General features: G+C 37.2%; 2 protein-coding genes across 5 annotated transcripts in view; both read right to left on the bottom strand.

Annotated features, from left to right (window-relative positions):
* Window positions 1-22375, bottom strand: part of LOC106078210 (enterin neuropeptides-like) — a 228692-nt gene that overhangs the window by 136930 nt on the left and 69387 nt on the right. The gene's annotated exons all lie outside the window — the stretch shown is intronic.
* LOC106052079 (uncharacterized) lies at window positions 3508-4089 on the bottom strand. The gene has a single exon (XM_013207323.2). It carries the CDS (start codon window positions 4087-4089, stop codon window positions 3508-3510), a length of 582 nt encoding a protein of 193 aa, XP_013062777.2.

The following is a 22375-nucleotide window of genomic DNA, read 5'->3' as shown; positions in this document are numbered from 1 at the left end:
AGAGAGAGACAGTAGCTAAAGGAAGTACGTTTAACTCTTTCTCTCCGTAATTATTTACCACATTCAGGTGGAATCAACGTTGGTATCGTCAGTCAGGAGTGAATGAGTTAATGTACACACATCGACTATATAACGATTTTTCAAAACAGGCAAATAGCTTCTCCTCCCACGCATACACACCCTTTTTTTTTTTTACACTACCTCTATTCAAGTTAGAACTTCGTGGAACCTGGTATGGGGAGCGATACAAAATTTCATAAAAAAAAAATAATCTTACATGGTTCGATGATGACCACTTTGTCATCCAGGAAAGGGGGGGGGGGCTGAGGGCTTTGCACTGGGGTTTTTGTGCCTCCTCGTGTGGCTGGTGAGACCTATGTGAGCCCCGAATGTTTGGCTGCACACTGGGCAGGTTATTCCAGCTGGAGCTAGTGTCGTTTGCCTTGCTTTTCTTCTCTGGCATTTTTTTCTTCTGCCAGCGCTGTTCTCTTTTCCTCAGCAACCTGTGCGCTAGTTTTCACAGCGCGACGCCATGAAGCTCTGTCATGTGCCTCTGTCTCCCAGGTGGCTGGGCTCATTAATTATAAATAGAATAACAATCGCTATAAAGGTCTTGTTATTTTTCTATTAAATAGACATGGTTATAAAAGTATAAACATCGTTAAATTTTGAAGAGGTCTCCGTTTAAGAGTCAGTCTGTGATAGGCTGCATCGTTGTAGGTCCGGCCCTGCTGAAACACAGACGTAAGATATAACAATTTGGTCAACAGGTGGCTTCGCAATCAACCGTCGTAAAGCAGAGTTTGGTGTGGTTAGGGTTCAAGTCTGCATTCACCCTAAACTTCCTAGTCTTGAGTTCGGATCTTGGATTTTGTTTCATAGCAATTACACTTTTATGCAAGAGAACTTTCACCTCTTTTGTAACAAGACCTCTATTCAAGTCACTCCTTCATGGAGGGCGGGCTAACAATATGGCAATACACCGCGACAATTTTCCTAGAAATTTAACAGTTGGTGTATATCACTGAGAGAAGAATTACTAGCTCGTTGGCTACACGGGAAAAACTCTAATTTGACTGTTATAATTTTCCAAAGTAAAAATAAATAAATGTAAATTTGGCTAGAGAATAGATATAGGTCTAGATCCTATAAGGGGATTTGAAAGGAATATCGCGTTCTGGAAAGAACTATGGAATTTTTAAATGTGAGGCTTTATTGATTGAAGAGATTAATAAATTAATGTGAGGGCAAATTTGTCCATTGTCTTCTAGGTCTAGATATACATGCTTATCATGGGAATATTAAAAGGTATACTAGATACATTTGCTTAACCTGGATTCTTTTTCGGGATGAGGGGGGGGGGAAGGGGCGGGGTATAAAATGTTTTAAAATCTAACATTCATTAATTTTTAAGAGAAAAAACAAATAGCTCAATACGTTACATAAAGGAGGTATTGTCTTTATTTTTTAAAAAGTATTTTTATTGTTTTTCTTGTATTAGATAAATATACTGTCTTCACACTCTTAGATGGAAGCTTTAAGCATATCTTGATTTTTAACTTTTTGGGGGATCAAAACTTTTGTGAGCGCCTTCCATTGCAAATTTTTTAATGGAATAGTCGGTCGGGGAGACGATTATAAACGTTCCCTTGTTGGGATCTATTTTGTTTGGCGTAATAGAACGTTAAAAATTCAAAAAGTAATTGGCTTAGAGAATGTCAAAACACCATCGGGAACTATTTGTTTTAGTCAGATTACTACACCATTCTATCTTCTATCTACAAATTCTCTTGATATGTGCTTTAGACTGTCTTTGTGATTGTCACAAGCTCAAAATCTGTCAAAGAAATCTTTGGACTCGCTCGTTATACTGTTCACTTCTAAAGACTAAGTCTAAGACTGCTTTATTGATCCTTACGGAAATTTGTTGTGATTGCAAGGACTCTTTTCTCATACAAAAACAACACAACAGAAAAATACACATAAATAATACAAACAACATAAAGAGTTCATTCAGCGACTACACACAGGTATCTTGGTGCATTTCATGTTCCCTGATCAATAAACGAACATCCGAAGCTTATTAAACAACAACTAGCTGAGAAGCTGATAGTCAGTATTATTATAATTATTATTATAGCTCTTATATAGCGCTACTTTCATGCTTATAGCATGCTCAGAGCGCTTTTGGTCCAATCTCATTTGTGGACCAGTGTGTGTGTGTGTGGGGGGGGGGGGTATCTAGGAGTTGGTTTACCTTTAGGCGCTCAGTAAACACAACTTTGCCCGAGTCAGGTGTCGAACCTCGAGCCCCCTTCTAGGTAGCCAAGCCAAGCCAAGTTCAAGCGCACTTGGTCTCTCGACCACGTTTCCCACCACTAGTGGATCCTATATCGTTGGGATTCTCAGATTTCAGATATTAATGTTAATTGTTATTTTTTGTGTAATTATGCTTATGGATGTTGAGGAGGATAAAGTAGTTTATCTCTAGAAGACTTAGTCCCCAGTCACAGCATAGTCTTTCAGTGCAATTGAATACTATATGTTTGAATTTAACAAGACAGTTATGTTAAAGAATTGATATATATATATATATATAAAGATTCAGTAGAGGATTCCTAGAAATTTACTTTGATTTCCAAGAATAGAGAGCAACAAGAATCCTCAATAAATAAACCAGTTCAACTGGAGACACAGACCAAGTTCAGACACAAGTCATGCTAAGTCAAGAGACACACCAAATGAAGACACCAGGACACACACACTAAGTAAAGACACCAGAAGACACAGACACACAGTAAAGACACAAGATGAGATATGCCAGGTTCAAATCAGCAGGAAACAAAGACCAAGTAATGACCCCCCAGGTAACTACTTCAAGATGACAGTCCGGACTCATAGTTTCAGATGTCCGTACCTATTATTAGTTAAGGGTGTATCTACTTGATCGGTTAAATCTTACGTTTTTTTAGAAATTTAACGTAAAACTATAGCACTATTTCATAGTTTTTAACTAGCTGAATAAAAAGTTCAGATTTAAAAAAAAAATCAACTGCATACTCCTCAACTAGTTTTTGATAAATCAATGTATCTATGCCACTTCAAGAAATCTATTGCTTCAATATCTGTTGTTAACAATATCTCATTGTGTACTCTGCATCAGGAAAAAAATAAGTTGTTTTTCTCAAAAAGGGAGACAACTTTTTTGTTTCTACTTTCTCAATATGCATTGATCCTCGGTAAGAAAAAAAAATGGCTCTAGAAATGTAACAGATTTCCCCCCCCCCCCCCCCCCCCAGTTTTACTGTCAGTGCCCACCTTTAAGTTTGTTGACAAACCGAGCTAACCATGATTCATCTGGTCAACTGTCCCGTCTTCAAAGGGCGCTTAATGAAAGGGAGAAAGTCGCCCTCGCGTGGCTTCCATTATTTAAATTGCACGTGCAGTGAGTTGGACATGGAGTGGACATAACAGGGTGTAGAAAAAGAAAAAAAAGGAAAGATGCTCTTAATGTGTAGCCATTTCAATGGAGGCTTTTTCTCTATGCGTATTCTCAGCCCACACTGTAGCCACATCTACATTCTCAATCCACACTGTAGCCACATCAACATTCTTATTCCACACTGTAGCCACATCTACATTCTCGATCCACACTGTAGCCACATCTACATTCTCAGCCCACACTGTAGCCACATCTACATTCTCAACCCACAGTGTAGCCACATCTACATTCTCAATCCACACTGTAGCCACATCAACATTCTTATTCCACACTGTAGCCACATCTACATTCTCAACCCACACTGATTCCACATCAACATTCTCAACCCACACTGTAGCCACATCTACATTCTCAGTCCACACTGTAGCCACATCAACATTCTTATTCCACACTGTAGCCACACCTACATTCTCAACCCACACTGTAGCCACATCTACATTCTCAACCCACACTGTTACCACACCTTCATTCTCAACCCACACTGTAGCTACATCAACATTCTCAGCCCACACTGTTACCACATCTACACTGTCAATCCACGCTGTAGCCACATCTACACACTCAATCCACACTGTAGTCGCAAGCATATTCATAATCCACACTGTAGTCAAAACCACATTTTCAAATCAAGAAAGTCACATGATCATATATTCAGAACAACTACAAAAAAAAAATATAAAAAAATCGCAAACACAGTAAATATGGAGAATTAAAAAAGGCCTTTCTTTCCCACCCCCACATCTATATCCGGCCCGTTGTATGACGGGAATAACACCCTCGTCTGCTCACGTTCTTTAGCTGGGAATCTTAACCTTTGCATGCCTAATCCGTGATTTCTCGGGTTTCAGCCGTGGCCATGCTCTCTCAGTGACAGGCCATGCGGCACTAAGGAACAGCAGACGAAGCATGCTTGGAAGCTTTCGTCTAAAGTGGGATCATGTGACGTCACACTGCGCGCGCTCTAATGGCGGCTTGGTCCATTAGCATTTCTTACTTTCGCTTCGTCGCAGATTTCTTTCTTCTTCTGTTCTGGCGTCTGTCTCGGTTGAATGAGTTTGGAATTATTCACTTTAAAAGAGAAGCATTTTACGATAATTAGTAAATTTGTTCTAAATTTACACATTGGATTGACACGGATTCACTGCCGGAGTTCTCTATACACTCTAGCAAATTAGATAAACATAGATTCAGTATTCCTTAAACAGTTTTTAAGGAAATGTGAATATTCAAAGAACAAAAAACTAGAAAAACATCAGAAATACTCCTGTTAAAAAAATATAAAGTATCCCTTCATATTTGGTGGAGTAGTTGTTTCGCATAGGTAATTAATAAATGTATACAATGGCGTGGGACTTATGACTGAGTGATGTACACGAACAATTTTTTTGTGTTGATTAGCTCCCTTTGTGGTACATAACAACAGTTTCAGGAATTCAATCGCACCAACAAAAACATTTATACTTCTTGGAACCTTTGGGCTTCCATAGGATATCGTATACACAAGCCTCCCCCACAGTGTCAGAATGACAACATACAATCCATAAAAACGTCTGTGTGTGTATGTGTCCCAGAACTGTTGGACTTTACTAGTAAATAAAGACATTGACTAGTAAATAAAGACATTGACCTTCAAAACTTCGGAGATCAGGCATTTCGTGTGAGATGTAAGCCCATGTGGATTGTATGGCTTAAAATGTATGCGGACTTTCATGCAACTAGGGCAGGAAAAAGGACAAGCAAATGAAGGCAAGAATTATGAACAATTTCTGAACAAAGCTTTTACATTTGTGAAAAACATTAATGTTAACTGAAAACTTTGAGCTTTCATAGAAACTAAAGACAGTTCCTTTCGAAAGAATCCCGATATCAAGGACTTCGATTGTGTCTACAGTAAAAGACAATAGTCAACCTAATGATCGTCAAGTTTGCACAATTTCTGAACATATTACAATGAACAGAGTAAATGATCATGAACTATATACAATTTCTCAACAACAAAAAAAAAATGAATGTTAGTTTAGAAAAAAAAAATGGAACACTTTACCCAGCAACCTCCCCTCCCCCCAAATCCCTCGAAAAGAACACTGGTTAAGCAAACGTATAAATTTACTAGACTAGTTCCTATGGTAGGCCTTTAGAGATCTAGACTTAGAACACGATGAGGACAATGTTTATGAGCACATCCTTATAAATCCTTACATTCGGAAATTGCGCAATGGACTGTCGTTTGGATTTATCGAAGGGTCCCGGGTTCATAAGCAAATCCTTATAAATCCTTACATTCGGAAATTGCGCAATGGACTGTCGTTTGGATTTATCGAAGGGTCCCGGGTTCATAAGCAAATCCTTATAAATCCTTACATTCGGAAATTGCGCACTGGACTGTCGTTTGGATTTATCGAAGGGTCCCGGGTTCAAACCCTGCCCGCTCCCATCCCCGTCGTCCTGCAGGAGGTTTGGACTAGGATGTAAACTATCTTCAACTCTGAAGGAACATCCAAAACGTGTACGGTATGGTTCCGGCTGAACAAAACCAACAAACAAAAAGACAAATAATTAACACAAAATAGTCGTAAGTTAGCTTGTCAGGTTTATGTTTATTGTATTTTTTATACGTCAAGGCAGACTTTGCTATGAATTAGAAACTCCATTGGCAGCGAAACATGCTGGGAATTACTCCCTTAGAGCACGTGAGAGGAAGCGAGCACTGAGTTTTAAGGTCGCCTTGTCCCCGTACAAGGACAGCCTTTGTGTCGGACATGTACCAGTTCTCTCTCTATCAAATCCTTGTCCCAATTGTCCTTCGTGCAGAACCCTGCACGGTGCCGCCACTGCATGGAGGACGACGAAACAATAGAAGACATTCTTTATGAATGCAAAATGCTATGATGCTCCCTATGTAAACTTATCCAACTCTTCAAGCTCTGGCTCGCCAAGTATTTGCTTGTCTTGCCCCAATATATATATTGTCACCCCTATTTATATATTTAGTTATCTCTTTGCATAGATGTCATGTTTTAAAAAATATCACTAACCTAATTATAAGGACGATATAAAAAAAAACCTAGAATCTCAGAAATCTATCCAGATGAAATTATTCTGAATCCATTAGCAAAATGGAGGAGTCGCTAATGTATAACTCCATGAGCACCCCTCCCTCCCAAACCCCCTCACCCCCACAGAAAAAAGATGACATGAAGAGAATTTAGGTTAAAATTTTTTTGTTAATTAGCTTGCAGGCTCGGAGATACAGGGGTTCATAGGCGTTTCTCAGTTTTATCGAATGTGCTAGGTGTATTTTAGAAGCCTCATCGATTGAAATGTGTTTATTTGCTAGTCTAGCCTCATTAATAGAGGCTGTGTTTCTCTTTTTGGCTACATTGAGGTCTACAAGAGGCCTCGTCAATAGACATGTAAGTAAAGTTCCCCTTTCATACCATGCGATCTAATAAGGTAGATGAAATAAAGGTCATCTATTTCTGAGGCCCAATGTCAGGGCCGGTCCAACAGATTGCGGGGCCCTATGTGAAACGGTTTTGCGCGGGGCCCAGTCTGGATAGGAATGAAGATACAATTAACATTTTGTATTAGAAAATAAAAATTCGTCTTTGCATTTTATTTATTCTTTTCTAAGTACAAAATGACTGTCAAATTAACTTTACGAGCCATCTACAGTAGATAGTAATTTTCCAACAAAAAGCCGATAAACATTCAGATCTGCCTTTTAGATTTACTATCGACTAGCAAAGTATCGCTTATTTTTTTTTTTTAAGAGGGCGAGATAAATTCAGATCTATTTTTGTATGCCAGTGACTATAAAGTAAATTAAGTATTTGAACTTCTTGTAGTTATTATTTTATTTTATTATAACATTTTTATTAAATGAAATCTGACAATGCCGTGTTTTTTTTTTTATCACCAGAGATTGGCGTTTTCCATATTGAATCACACTCCGAAATGACAATTTTATTTTTTTTTTGTTTTTTTTAGGAGATTTGCATGAGTTTCCAGAAGATTTTAATAATTCCAGAAGATTATCATGACTTTTTAGTATATTTCACAAGTTCAGGAGAATTTCAGGAACCCTTTAATAATAAGTAAAATGGTTTAATTTAATTTAATAATTTAATTTGAAAGTGCTTGGCCCATTGCGGCCGCATAGACCGGCCCTGCCCAAGGTTTATGAGGGTGCCATGTGGCCATCACAACGACCAACCGCGTTTACTTTTCCCCAGCTAATGTCATGGGCACCCAATAGAGCCGGGTCGACTCAGATGTGCCCCAAAGATCCAAAACTTTAAAAAAAATCCCCAGTCTTCACCAGGATTCTCCCCTGAATCATTTTCAATCCACCAATAGAGCGGCCTTTTCTCAAACTTATCTTATAAGACTACAGACGTTACTTTAAAAAACAACAACAACTCCTCCTTCCTCCAACACGTACGCAACGTTGTTGCATACGTACTTTCCTTTTTTGGCCTTTTCATGCTTTAAAGGAACCAATGGCGGATCCGGGGGGGGGGGGCGGTAGGGGCGATCGACCCCCGCACCCCCATTCTACCGACCCCACTACCAAGAGGGGGAGGCGGACGAATTTTAGTAAAGAATTCACACAATTCGCATACGAATTTATTAGTTATGTTAATAATATATACTATATATTTATATTTTCAACCTATTTTTAGATAATTTCACACACCCCCCACACACACAAAATGGAAACAGACTGTGTGCGGTAGAAGGGTTAAAACTGAAAGGGCTGTCTGTGGTAAAAGAGTTAAAACTAAGGGACTGTCTGCGGTAAAATAGTTCAAACTAAGGGAATGTTTGCGGTAAAAGAGTTAAAACTGAAGGAATGTCTGTGGTAAAAGAGTTTAAACTGAAGGGACTGTGTGCGGTAGAAGGTTTAAAACTGAAGGGACTGTCTGCAGTAAAAGAGTTACAACTGTACACAGATCGGAATCACACCACCTTCCTTGAGACAAACCATTGATCCAGACTGAAGAAATTGATTAAAAGTGAACAGTAAACAATTAGAGTCATAGGTTGACTTCTTTTCTGCACTGTTGACATTTCTTTTAGAGATCAAATAAAATGGAAACAGAAAAAAGGGAAAAAAACGGAAAGATTGAGACATTGTGAAACGTTTTTACTTGTGTTCAATTACTCAGAATGTCGACTCAAGAAAACATTAAGAAACTGAAACAGACACAAAATAGAGCAGTGAGATTTATAACAAACGAATATTCACATTTGACAAGAGTAACACCTTTAGTAAAATCACTACATTTAGAAAGCCTTCAGGACAGAAGACTCAAAAGTAAAGTAGCAATTATACATAAAACACTGAACCATAGTCTTCAAATACAAAAACAAAATTTAATAAAATACTCTGAAAGACACAAAGATAAAGGCACATTCCTCGTCCCATATGCTAGGACAAATTTGTACAAATACTCCTTCTTCCCTAGTGCTATTAGAGCATGGAATGGGTTGCCTGAGCTAACCAGGAAAAGCAGTGACTTGGCAGAATGTAAGTCATTGGTTAATTTGCATGACTAAATGCATGACGCGTAGGACGTAATCATCTTCTTTTTTTAAGTAACGTCTGTATTATATAAGATAAGATAAGATATTAGAGCATGGAATGGGTTGCCTGAGCTAGCCAGAAAAAATAATGACTTCGCAGAATTTAAGTCATTGGTTAACATACATGACGCGAAGGGCGTATTTTATAAGATAAGATAAGGTAAGATATTACAAGGAACTCGACCTTATATTTGGAGTTTGTTCCCTTTAAGAAAACATCCACAAGAGAAAAGGGAACATTCAATGAGCTTCAACATTGGACTAAGTTTTGATATATAAAGGGCCACAATCGAGTCTCTTTCACTAACGATGTTACCTTGAATTGTTAATAATCAGTGGCGTAGCATCCAAGGCGCGAAGGGTTTCAATGAACCCGGGCCCAAGACCACTAGGGGCCCACAGCCTGTCGCTTAGAAATAATGGCGTCAAGGAGTTCATTGCGCCTAGGCCCATGACCCATGACCAGTTGGGGCCCACGTGAGAACTTGGGGAGGACACCGAAGTGAAGAAATAATTACAATTTTGCAAAAAAACCTGGTTAAAATAGAATCTAAAAAGGGCCCTCAACATTTTCTAACCGTTAAACGAAACTTTATATTAATTTTAAAACGTTAACCTTATAGAGTAGGGTAGGGGTCCCCACCAAGAGTGCTTTAATATAAAGAGTGGGGGCACCAAGATTGCCTTAATGTAAAGAGTGGGGGCACCAAGATTGCCTTAATGTAAAGAGTGGGGGCACCAAGATTGCCTTAATGCAAAGAGTGGGGGCACCAAGATTGCCTTAATGTCAAGAGTGGGGGCACCAAGATTGCCTTAATGTCAATAGTGGGGGCACCAAGATTGCCTTAATGTAAAGAGTGGGGGCACCAAGATTGCCTTAATGTAAAGAGTGGGGGCACCAAGATTGCCTTAATGTAAAGAGTGGGGGCACCAAGATTGCCTTAATGTAAAGAGTGGGGGCACCAAGATTGCCTTAATGTAAAGAGTGGGGGCACCAAGATTGCCTTAATGTAAAGAGTGGGGGCACCAAGATTGCCTTAATGTAAAGAGTGGGGGCACCAAGATTGCCTTAATGTAAAGAGTGGGGGCACCAAGATTGCCTTAATGTAAAGAGTGGGGGCACCAAGATTGCCTTAATGTAAAGAGTGGGGGCACCAAGATTGCCTTAATGTAAAGAGTGGGGGCACCAAGATTGCCCAAATGTAAAGAGTGGGGGCACCAAGATTGCCCAAATGTAAAGAGTGGGGGCACCAAGATTGCCTTAATGTAAAGAGTGGGGGCACCAAGATTGCCTTAATGTAAAGAGTGGGGGCACTAATATTGCCTTAATGTAAAGCGTGGGGGCACCAAGATTGCCTTAATGTAAGGAACGTCCTTCATAATGTGTAATGGTGGCTAGCCCTAATCATGCGCTTGTGATTTTTTCCAGTAGGTTCATGAACCATAAAAAGGGGAGACGACAATTGCAATAAAGTTTTATTGCGATAGTCCTGATGGTCAAGAATTAAAATGCCGAGACAGCTGCTAATTATTCAATTTTCTCAAAACTCATTCTGTTTCCATTTTTTTTCTGTGTTAAACAATTTTGAATAGCATTTTTATGCAGGCAGTAGGTGGAGTATCGACGTTGACTCCAGATCAATGAAATCTGAATTAGAGTCTGAAATCTTCATTTATTCGTACTTAACCCAATACATTTCTGTCTCATAGAAAGTAGATACTTGGTTACATAGAGTGAAACAGCAAATCAAGAAGACAGCGTCCTCGGAATTCTTCATCACATTATGTTGTCATCCGAATTGTGTATAAAATGTTATTGTAAATCATTATATCAGAGTTTTAAAAAGGAGATGAAATCTAGATGTACAAAAAAAATAACATTAAATATTTAGCAAGCAAAAGGCATATCGTAGTGTGTTACATAGGTATCGTTTCAGTTGAATAGCATTATGCTATTGCATTGAATGTCAAAACCGAACTGTGCAACAGAATCATAACAAAGATCTAGAACAGGGGTTCTCAACCTGTTTGTCGCGACCCCCTAGGGGGTCGATTGACTATTTGCTAGGGGTCGCTTAAGACCATCGAAATAGGGATTGCTATTGTCTACTCTTCTCTTGCTGTATGTGTGTGTCGGGGGGGGGGTCGCGGCAGAGTGAGGGATTGTAAAAAGGGGTCGTCGAGCTTAAAAGGTTGAGAACCGCTGATCTAGAAGATAAAGAGATGACTAAATGGATCATGGAATAGTGCCGTTCTCATAATATTTGTTATATTTCTTAAAGAAAGTTAGCATCATTATATTTATACAAAATCCTCAGACCAGGCTTTAATTAAAATTGCTATGAATATTGAAATTTAACAGGAAAGACAATTGGCTTTTTTTTTTTTTGATACTGTTTTGTGATCTCCAATGATGGAATACCCAAAGAAATAGCTTTGATGTATTGTACGCTTAGTTTCATTTCAAGTTTCAGTTCTAGTCGCATTTGACCCAGATAGAATATTGTCAAAGAATATAGTTCAGTGAAACAATCTTTTAAAGAAGTCCTTCATAACAACATGTCAAGTCTTTGTTCATTTGATTTCATTTTGATTTTAGGCACATCGGCACAATTTAGGCCATGTCGTGCCTGCAGTCCCTTAAGGACTACTCTCTCTCTACATAACAAGGGCTAAATTCTATACAGTTAAATCATTAAAATCAAGGTTAAAATAGTAAAGGTATTAAAAATGTAATAATTTGGTAAAAATCTAATGTAAATAGTACACAAGTCTTAGTTCACAAAGTGATTTGGCAGTTTATTTGTTTTTCTTATCTTCTTATCTTATATAATACAGACGTTACTTCAAAAAAGAAGATGATTACGTCCTACGCGTCATGCATTTAGTCATGCATATTAACCAATGACTTAAATTCTGCCAAGTCACTGGTTTTCCTGGCTAGCTCAGGCAACCCATTCCATGCTCTAATAGCACTAGGGAAGAAGGAGTATTTGTACAAATTTGTCCTAGCATATGGGATGAGGAATGTGCCTTTATCTTTGTGTCTTTCAGAGTATTTTATTAAATTTTGTTTTTGTATTTGAAGATTATGGTTCAGTGTTTTATGTATGATTGCTACTTTACTTTTGAGCCTTCTGTCCTGAAGGCTTTCTAAATTTAGTGATTTTACTAAAGGTGTTACTCTAGTCAAATGTGAATATTCGTTTGTTATGAATCTCACTGCTCTATTTTGTGTCTGTTCCAGTTTCTTAATGTTTTCTTGAGTTGAGGGGTCCCAAACGGAGGATGCATATTCTATTATTGGCCTAACCAAGGTTAAGTAACATTTTAGTTTTATGTTCTTATTTGATTTATAGAAATTTCTTTTAATAAATCCTAATGCTTTGTTTGATTTTTTTGTAGTTTCATCAATATGTGGATTCCATGATAGTTTTTCATTTATTATAACACCTAGGTATTTTGCGTTTTTAGTCTGTGATACTGGTTTGCCATGAATAAGATAAGTGGAATTAATTTGTTTTAGTTTTTTTGTTACTCTTAACAACTGACATTTTTCTGGGTGGAAAGACATGCTCCAATTTGATTCCCATTTCTGTAATTCATCTAATTCTCTTTGTAAAATATCTGTGTCTTGTGTTGTTTTTATTGTTCTATATATTATGCAATCGTCTGCAAATAATCTGACTTTTGTTCCTGAACTAATGCAATTTGGTAAATCATTTATGTAAATTAAAAATAGTAGTGGACCCAAGACTGTACCTTGAGGTACACCTGAGTTTACTGTTATCGGTGTTGATTTTTATCTTACAGAGACCTGAGATTTAGCTGTTGTTGTTTTTTTATTTAATTGACAACTAGATTTTTAACATTTTAAGTTTACAAGACATTGTCACAGCGTATATCTAATTTCTCATTTTGTCTGTATCAGTATCTTCAGCCTTTTTTTGGAAATATCGATTGATTAAAAAAATTATTCAAAAATTTCTTTGGCACAGAGCAGGTTGGCTTCACTTTTTATTCTTTCCATTGAGCGATAAACAGCCCACAAAATTTAGAAATAGATGCAACTGGTTTCTGACTTTGCTACTTAGAAGGCCAGACCAAATGTTAGTAAATAAATGATTTAAAGTTTTACACCTAGAAGTGTTTGCGGAATGTAAATTGTAGAATGGAAAATAAAACTTATGAAACATTCCTTAACTCGTTTGAAACCCCGTTAAGTCATATAATTCTTTTAAGACATTGACTTTTAAGACATTGACTTTTAAGACATTGACTTTTAAGACATTGACTTTTAAGACATTGACTTTTAAGACATTGACTTTTAAGACATTGACTTTTAAGACATTGACTTTTAAGACATTGACTTTTAAGACATTGACTTTTAAGACATTGACTTTTAAGACATTGACTTTTAAGACATTGACTTTTAAGACATTGACTTTTAAGACACTATAACTTGTTGGGAGTCCTAACTGAATCAAATGCAATGACAGTATTACTTTTAAAAAATGTAATTTTATTGCATTGAAATGTCTTTTGATAAACGTAGCGAAACATTAGCATTACTCAATTGCCTTGTCATACGCTACTTTTGTAGTGGGGGAGAGGGGCCCACCAAGATATTCGTGAACCCTGGCCCACGGGTACCTTGCTACGCCACTGCTAATAATGTGCATGCAACTACACTGCCAATGTTTACGTAACGTCATTAAGCGTCCCTTTAATAAAAGTCTGTTATCTATGGTGGGTCGCTAACTAAATAACTACATGACAATTAATTAAAATTAATTAAATAAAGGACCACTTGGCAGGTCCTGAAGTAATGCCAGCGATACGCGTAGCACAGTTTGAAAAGCATTGCTCCAATACAGGGGTTCTCAACCTGTGGGTCGCGACCCCCTTTGGGGGGGGGTCGATTGACGATTTGCCAGGGGTCGCCTAAGACCATCAAAAATATGGATTTTTCTTTGTCTATCCGTCTATTGCTGTATGTGTGTGTGTGTGGGTTGGGGTCGCGGAAGAGTGGGGGATTGTAAAAAAGGGGTCGCCGAGCATAAAAAGTTGAGAACCGCTGCACTAACAGATCGTTTTTGTCTGTAATGAACTACAAGGTAAAAAGCTGATATGATTTATCTACAGTGCTCGAGTTTACAAACCATTCCATTTCCAAGCTTCCGCTGGCATCAATTCATAATCCGGTAGGGGTACCAGCAGCCACGCGGTGACTATTGACATCAAATAGTTCAAGCTACTCCACACTAAAATGTTAACCTTTTCAACCTTATCAACTTAAGACAACAACATCTAATAAACTTCTAAAAATACATTGATTGATATTTTTCCATTTTTTTTCAAATAGATTTTTCAACCTTAATCATAGGACTTTTACAAACATGACTCCTTTGTTTGGGAGAGTAGTTTAAACTCAATTACTAAATTTAGAGATTGACTTAAAAGGTTAAAATCTGGACTCTAAATGCTCTTTACTCACAAAGATACTTGTTAATGATGAAATATGTTTATAGAATAGTTATAAAGGTCTTTGTTTTAGCAATTAATGTAAAGCATTGTTACAAAAAAAGGAGGCCTATTTTAAATAGAGTAATTTACATATATATATCATGGGCGTAGCCAGGGCCAGGGGGTGTTGGGGTTCAAACCCGCCCCGAAATGAAATCCTCGCTCCATTATATATATATATATATATATATATATATATATATATATATGTCTTGTTTTCTAGTCTGAAGTATTTCACTGGCTACGCAGTCCCAGCTGCGACCTATATATTTTGCCACACCAAGCGTAAACATAACCTTTGTCCGTGGTTGTCGATTTAGATTTTCTTATCTGTCCTCAGTAGTGGGTTTTCTTTTGGCCTAAAATGTGTTTCGTATCGAGACCCCTCCGCTAGGAGGCCAAGCACTTAAACACTCGGGCACCAAGTTCCACCCTAGTTTGTGAAATAATTTTAAAATAACAATGTCAGTTAATATAAAGCTAAAAAAAAACATACATTAGAACAGAGAGATACACAGTAAACTACGAGTACAGCGTCCAACATTCGGGCTCCTGGTAAAGATCAAGTAACCATGGTACATCCGAGGACTCCACATAGTAAAAAATGACACCTGGCAATAATCGGACAGATGTACATGTTAAAATCTCCCAGGATGTTTCTGAAAGCAAGATTTTGATATTTGAGTAATTTTAAATAATAATTTGCACTTATAAAACAGGTCTACGTTTATTTAATTATAATTTTAAATAATCAATAATTTAAGAATGTACGAAATCGGTGGGAGGGTAAGGAGCATAGCTCCATCGTAAAAAGGCAAGAGGGGGGGGGTGTTACTATAGATGCACAAACTATTTCAGTGTATTAAAAAAAAACGCTCTGAAGGGGGTCAGTACCATCTACTGAATTACATTTCATTAAAAAAAAAAATTATCTTCCGGTATTTAGACTGCATTTATTTATTTATTTTTTTTTTGCCTGGAGATGAGATTCTGTTTATAAAACTCTTTAACTCTTCAATAAGCTCTGACGTAACACATCTTCTTACTGTAAGCCCAGATTTGTATTTACCGAGACAAAAAAAAAAGGTTTCTTATATTTTTAAAATACTTTGGTTCAATTGAAAGTGTATGGGTGTATGCGCTTGTTGCCCAGGAGTGTGTTTGTGTGTGTTTGTGTATAGGATGTAGTGTAATGCTAGGACTCTATTGGCCTAGACCAGGGGTTCTCAACCTGTGCATCGCGACCCCCTTGGGGGTCGAATGACGATTTTCCAGGTGTCGCCTAAGACCATCGGGAAAAAATTGATTTTTTGTTAAAAACAAACTTTACATTGTGCAAAACTTTTACTATAATTGTCATTTGAGAATAAATGTGGGAAGCGTGGTCGAGAGGCTAAGTGCGAGCTTGGCTTGGCTTGGCTACCTTGAAGGGGGCTCGAGGTTTGACACCCGACTCGGGCAGAGTTGTGTTTACTGAGCGCCTAAAGGCAGCACGGAAAACCAATACCTAGATACCCCTCCCCCCCACCGGTCCACAAATGAGATTGGACCAAAGCGCTCTGAGCATGCTATAAGCATGAAAGTAGCGCTATTTAAAAGCTATAAATATATATAAATGTAAACAACTGAATCAGAATCATTCCAAACTTTTATTCTCACTGCATCAGTATTTGTAACAGTTTCAAAGACTCTATTCATCAAACGATGTGTCGAGACACAATGTTACACCATTGCGTATTCAGTTCCAAGGGGATAATTTACTCACAAAATTGAAAACCACATCCGTTTATAATTAGTACTAGACTATCTTGCTAGAAAAGGTCATAATTTTGTATTTTGTTATGGTTATGGAACTACCCTTTAAAATGATCGTTAAGAAAAGAAAATATAATGACCATTTTAGATGATATGGTTCTACTTCAATAAGGAAGGTGGAATCGAGAAACCTCAAAGCGTCATTTGCAACGACGTTCTATTATCAGAATCAATGAATCTGAACAATCTGAAAGTCACATTGACATCAAACATCAATGAATCTGAACAATCTGAAAGTCACATTGACATCAAACATCAATGAATCTGAACAATCTGAAAGTCACATTGACATCAAACATCAATGAATCTGAACAATCTGAAAGTCACATTGACATCAAACATCAATGAATCTGTACAATCTGAAAGTCACATTGACATCAAACATCCGAGCTTTGCCGACAATATATATTGGCCAGGATTGGAAACATATTAGCTGGGAACATATTAGCTATTATTGAAAACATATTAGCCCAAATCAGCTATCCTAGAAGTGATTCTTAAAGTACTTAAGGACATACATAAGAAGATATAAAAATACAATGTAGGAAAGTACTTCACTGATTTACAATCTAAGTAATATTTGTGTGCGGACCCGGGTGTGCATGTTAGATTGATATTTTAATACATATCTAAATTGTCTGGGTTTTTTTTTAGGTGTGAAGAATTTGGAATATAATTTTTTTTGGCTACGTCTGCCAATTTTTTTCCCCATTAAACATAGAAAGAGTAGACAGGTCTGTCACTGAAAGAGATTCTACTCAGGGCAAAAGAAAAAGGGGAATGGAGAAAGACGGTGGACAGATTATGTGTGGTGCCCCATTGGTTTGACAGGCTAAGGGGTAGGTGAAAATGAATATTTGTAAGCACTTAGCCTGACATTTTGAAAAAAAAGTCTTTGATGAGCCATTACCTATACTCGTCATTACGAGACCAAGCCTTTTTGTTCGTTCGTTCCAATCTCAGAAACTGGCCACTCTCGGAAGTGTTGTAAAAGAAGGCGTTCAGAAACTGGCCATTCTGTGAAGTGTTCCAAAGGAAGGTGTTTGTGACAGTACGCCTCCGGGCGATGTTTGTTTTTGTTATTTCTGTGTTTTTTTCTGGGTGGAGACTGGACCCAAGGTTTGTAAAATTTTATGAATATGATTAACAGATACGTGCCGGAAGTGCCAAGGGGATGGCGGGGGGGGGGGAGGAATCGAGAGTGATAAGGGTGACCTAGGGGAGGAGAGGGGGGAAGCATGGGACAGATGGGAGATAATGGATCTCCATCCAGAGGACAACGCTGCCATAAGTAATTGAATAAGCTCCAGCTGGCGCATGCGCACGCCAGAGAGGATCTTACCACCCCATCTTCGACTTCTTAAAACAAAAAAAAAAAAAAGACAGGATAGAGATTTAAGAAAGTTAGCACAGAAAAACAAAAAATGTTTTTGGCTTGTCTTTTTTTGTGTGTGTGTGTGCCCAGATTTGGCGCGCTTTGTTTGAAGCATTATGGGAAGGTGGAAAACTTTGAGAGGTTTAAAATGCTTGCAAAAAAAAAATATTTAGCCTCAACGGATAAGACAATAACTCGGTAGAAGGAAGTGTTGGAAAAAAAAAGGAGGGGGGGGGGTATTAATGAAGTTTAGCACTGAGAGGGGGGTCAGTGCGGTGGCTTTCAAGAAGCAAAGATAGGGTTTGGGGGGGGGTAATGAGCTGGGGGGGATATTAGAAAAGTGTATCATACGCACTTACGCCTTACGCACCGAAAGAGGGGTCACTAGAAGAAGCGCTATGGGGAAGAAGAGCTTCAGGGTCCAAAAATGGAGCTTTCAAGCAGGTTGGAGGAATTCGCCCGGACAATCTAATAGATTCTCCCTCGTTGTGAGCTGTTCAAGAGATGAAACTGGTAGGGTTGGGGAGAAGGGGTGGTCAGGTCTCATCCCCTCACGGGGGGGTGGGGGAAGGAGGGCGCCATTAAGAGTCTTTAATGAACACTGGAAAAGTGGACGGAAACGGCGCCCTGTTATTACTCACCTGCGTTTTGTAAGTGAAGAAATGGTTGTCAAGAGAAATGGTTGTCCAGAGAATCAACGTTGGTATCGTTAGTTAGGAGAGAAAGAGTTAAGCATGTTGCTGTTTGGAATGTTGTATTCATGTATGTCACCATCTAATATTGATTCGACAATCAAAACCAAAAAAAATTATATTGATCCCTACATACATGTGGGGGCGCGGTGGTCGAGTGGTTAAGCGCTTGGCTTCCGAACCTGACGCAGGACCGGTCCTTGCCATTGCGGGGCCCTATGCGAAACGGCTTAGTCTGAGTAAGGATAAGCACAGTGTCAACGTTAAGATTTTGTATTAGAAAATACATTCGACTTTACAATAAGTTTTTATTAAATGAAAGCTGACAATGCCTTTTTTTATATGGCGCGTGGAATTGGCATCCCAAAATGACAATTTAGTCTATTTTTCAAGAGATTAGTATGAGTTTTCAGGATATTTTTAATTTCAGGAGATTTCCAGGACTTTTTGGTCTATTTTGCCATTACAAGAAATTTCCACTAGCCCCTGTGTAATCAGAGAGCAGCGCAAATCCTGTTATTTTATATAAATTATGATGGCTTAATTTAATTATTTTCACCTAGAATTAGCGCCGGGTCTATGAAAGTGCGGGGCCCACTGCGACCGCATAGGTTGCAGTGGCTAAGTCTGGTCCTGACCTGATGTCCTGGGTTCGAATCTCGATAAAGACTGGGATTTTGAATTTCGGGATTTTTTTAAGGGCGCCCCTGAGTCCAATCAACTCTTATGACTTAAGTTGGGGAAAGTAAAGGCGGTTGGTCATTGTACTGGCCACATGACTGCCTGGTCGTTAAACGTTGGCCAATAGAAACAGATGACCTTAACATCATCTGCCCCATGGATCTCAAGGTCTGAAATTTGGAAGCTTTACTTTTTACGTACGTACATGTGTCTACGACAGAGAACAATGGGCAGTCTAATGATCAACAAGTTAAAACAATTTCTAAACAATGTTAACCTTATTCGTTGTGAAAACATGGAACTTACGGCTCTGTCTCATGCGTTTTTGCAACCTAATTTTCTACAACTTAAAATAATTATCAAAAAGTGTTGTTTTTTTTTATGTGGTTTATTCAGATTATACTTTCACTTACAATAACAGACAAAAGACAAACAGGTTAACGCATCCACGTCCAGACCATATAATATAGTTGAGCAGTCAAGGTTATTGAGATGTCACACTACCGTGGCCTACATCCTACAAACATCCATATATTCTAATAAAACAATAATTTGCATTTCATAACAGGTCTATGTTTATTTAGTTATATTTATTTATTTTTATTTCTTTCTATCTATCTATCTATCTATCTATCTATCTATCTATCTATCTATCTATCTATCTATCTATCTATCTATCTATCTATCTATCTATCTATCTATCTATCTATCTATCTATCTATCTATCTATCAATCAATCAATCAATCAATCAATCTAAATAATCTCATTTAGAAAAAAATGCTCTCTTTCTCTCTCTCTCTCTCTCTCTCTCTCTCTATATATATATATATATATATATATATATATATATATATATATATATATATATATATATATATATATATAAGTATACATATCAATATGGGGATTCCATGACAGTTTTTCATTTATTATAACACCTAGGTATTTTGCGTTTTTAGTCTGTGTTACTGGTTTACAATGAATAAGATAAATGGAATTCATTTGTTTTATTTTTTTTTGTTACTTTTAATAACTGACATTTCTCTTGGTGGAAAGACCTGTTGGCAGTTTAGACAAATAGCTCTTTGCCACGTTGTACAGACCCCCACACCTCACCCCGTAATACAATGGGGTCATCTGCTGCGGATTCTCATCATATCAGTTCTCATTTTGTTAGTAGTCCTGTTTACATCCTTAAAGGTAAACTTCTTGTCTTTAATTTAGCAAAAAAATTCGTAAATCTTAATAATCGTTGTTAAATGTGTATGCATAATTATAATAATATATTAATGTAATAAAATATATCGTCTACTAGTCTAGTATCACACACAAGTATTTGAATCAAATATGTGGAGTTATTCCCATTCTTGCGTTCTTATCTCCCACTATCCGTTCTCAAGTTGAAATTTTTAAATGACCTACATTCGGCCAAGTCACTGGTTTTCCTGGCTGTCTCAGGCAACCCATTCCATGCTCTAATAGCACTAGGGAAGAAGGAGTATTCGTACAAATTTGTCCTAGCATATGGGACGAGGAATGTGCCTTTATCTTTGTGTCTTTCAGAGTATTTTATTAAATTTTGTTTTTGCATTTGAAGATTATGGTTCAGTGTTTTATGTATAATTGCTACTTTACTTTTGAGTCTTCTGTCCTGAAGGCTTTCTAAATTTATTGATTTTACTAAAGGTGTTACTCTAGTCAAATGTGAATATTTGTTTCTTTAGATTTAAAAAAAAAAAAACTACTCAACCTGAATATAGATGAATTAAGTAGAAGTTGATTTAGGTCAGTGCTGCTGGATCTGACATCAATAACTGTTTAAGTACAATATTTCATCTTTGAACCTCTTATATTATAATCAGATTATATCTTGTTCAGTCGAAAGTCGAAAGTTAAGTCCAAGGTCCACTATGCTGTATCGCAATCAGCAATTGTCAGCACCGAAGGACATCGGCTTTAATATAAAAACAAAACTGGAATATCCAGCAATCTTTTCTAGAGAATAAGATTGTGTCCATCTTTAATTGTCTAGAATATAAGATAAGATTGTGTCCATCTTTAATTGTCTAGAAAATAAGATAAGATTGTGTCCATCTTTAAGTGTCTAGAAAATAAGATAAGATTGTGTTCATCTTTATGTGCCTAGAAAATAAGATAAGATTGTGTCCATCTTAAAGTGCCTAGAAAATAAGATAAGATTGTGTTCATCTTTAAGTGCCTAGAAAATAAGATTGCGCTCATCTTTAAGTGCCTAGAAAATAAGATTGCGTTAATCTTTATGTGCCTAGAAAATAAGATTGTGATCATTCAAATGAGAAGTGTTATTTGAAAAAAAATTCTTTTGAAATACTAAACACTAAATCAAGAGTTTTACTACCGAAGAAACATTTGAAATCAAGAAACAAATATACAATCTGGCAATCGGGAAGCGATGCCAAATTTGAGAAGTATTTTTTTTTTTTAGCGTTCCATTACAACCAGCCTATCATCATTGGCCAGGAGTGTCGTGAGTTTGTCTGCCGAAAATTGTTTAGACTCTTTTATTACACAAATGTCAGCCTCGCATTGTGGTGATAAATCCTTACCAATCAGAATATAAATGCATCATTTTGTTTTCCCCGTCTCATTTCACGTGACCTCCCCCCCCCCCCACCACTCAACCAGGCTAGTTTCCCGCTTTTTTTTTTTTTGTTCTGGCAGAAGTGGAATATTTTTTAAATAGTGTGTATATTTATCTAGCCATTGAAAACTCAATAGGAAATAATAAAAATATGTAAAAAAAAAAAAAAAAAAGCTTATTTAAAGGGGAAAAACTCAGGCCTTAAAACTATATCAATAATGTACAAGTTATTTCCCTTATTAGATATCATACAAAATAAATAATTACCAATAATTAAGTGACTAATTTAGTATCTTTGTTTACTGATTCGTGTTTTTTTTTCTTACAATAAATAATTGTTTAAAGTATCAACTTGATCGGAGAATGCGTATTGGAAAAATAGCGTTAATAATTATTTAGGTCACTAAACCCAACATTTTTAGCCATATCTGTTAACACTCAAGTATTAGTTTCCCTTGTTGGCATCAAAATAATTAATTACCAGTAATTAATTGACTAAATAGTTTCTTTTTTTTTCAGTATTGATTTATGTTTTGTCTATGCCAATGAATAATTTAGCGAGAATGGGTGTGGG

Source organism: Biomphalaria glabrata, chromosome 8 (genome assembly GCF_947242115.1).
Source record: "Biomphalaria glabrata chromosome 8, xgBioGlab47.1, whole genome shotgun sequence".
NCBI lineage: Eukaryota > Metazoa > Mollusca > Gastropoda > Planorbidae > Biomphalaria > Biomphalaria glabrata.
Note: the sequence above shows the minus strand (reverse complement) of the source record. Positions and strands in the feature narration are given on the sequence as shown.

Excerpts from the sequence above, each read along its gene's own strand:
- LOC106052079 (XM_013207323.2), bottom strand. The coding sequence starts at position 4,089 with ATGCTTGCGACTACAGTGTGGATTGAGTGTGTAGATGTGGCTACAGCG.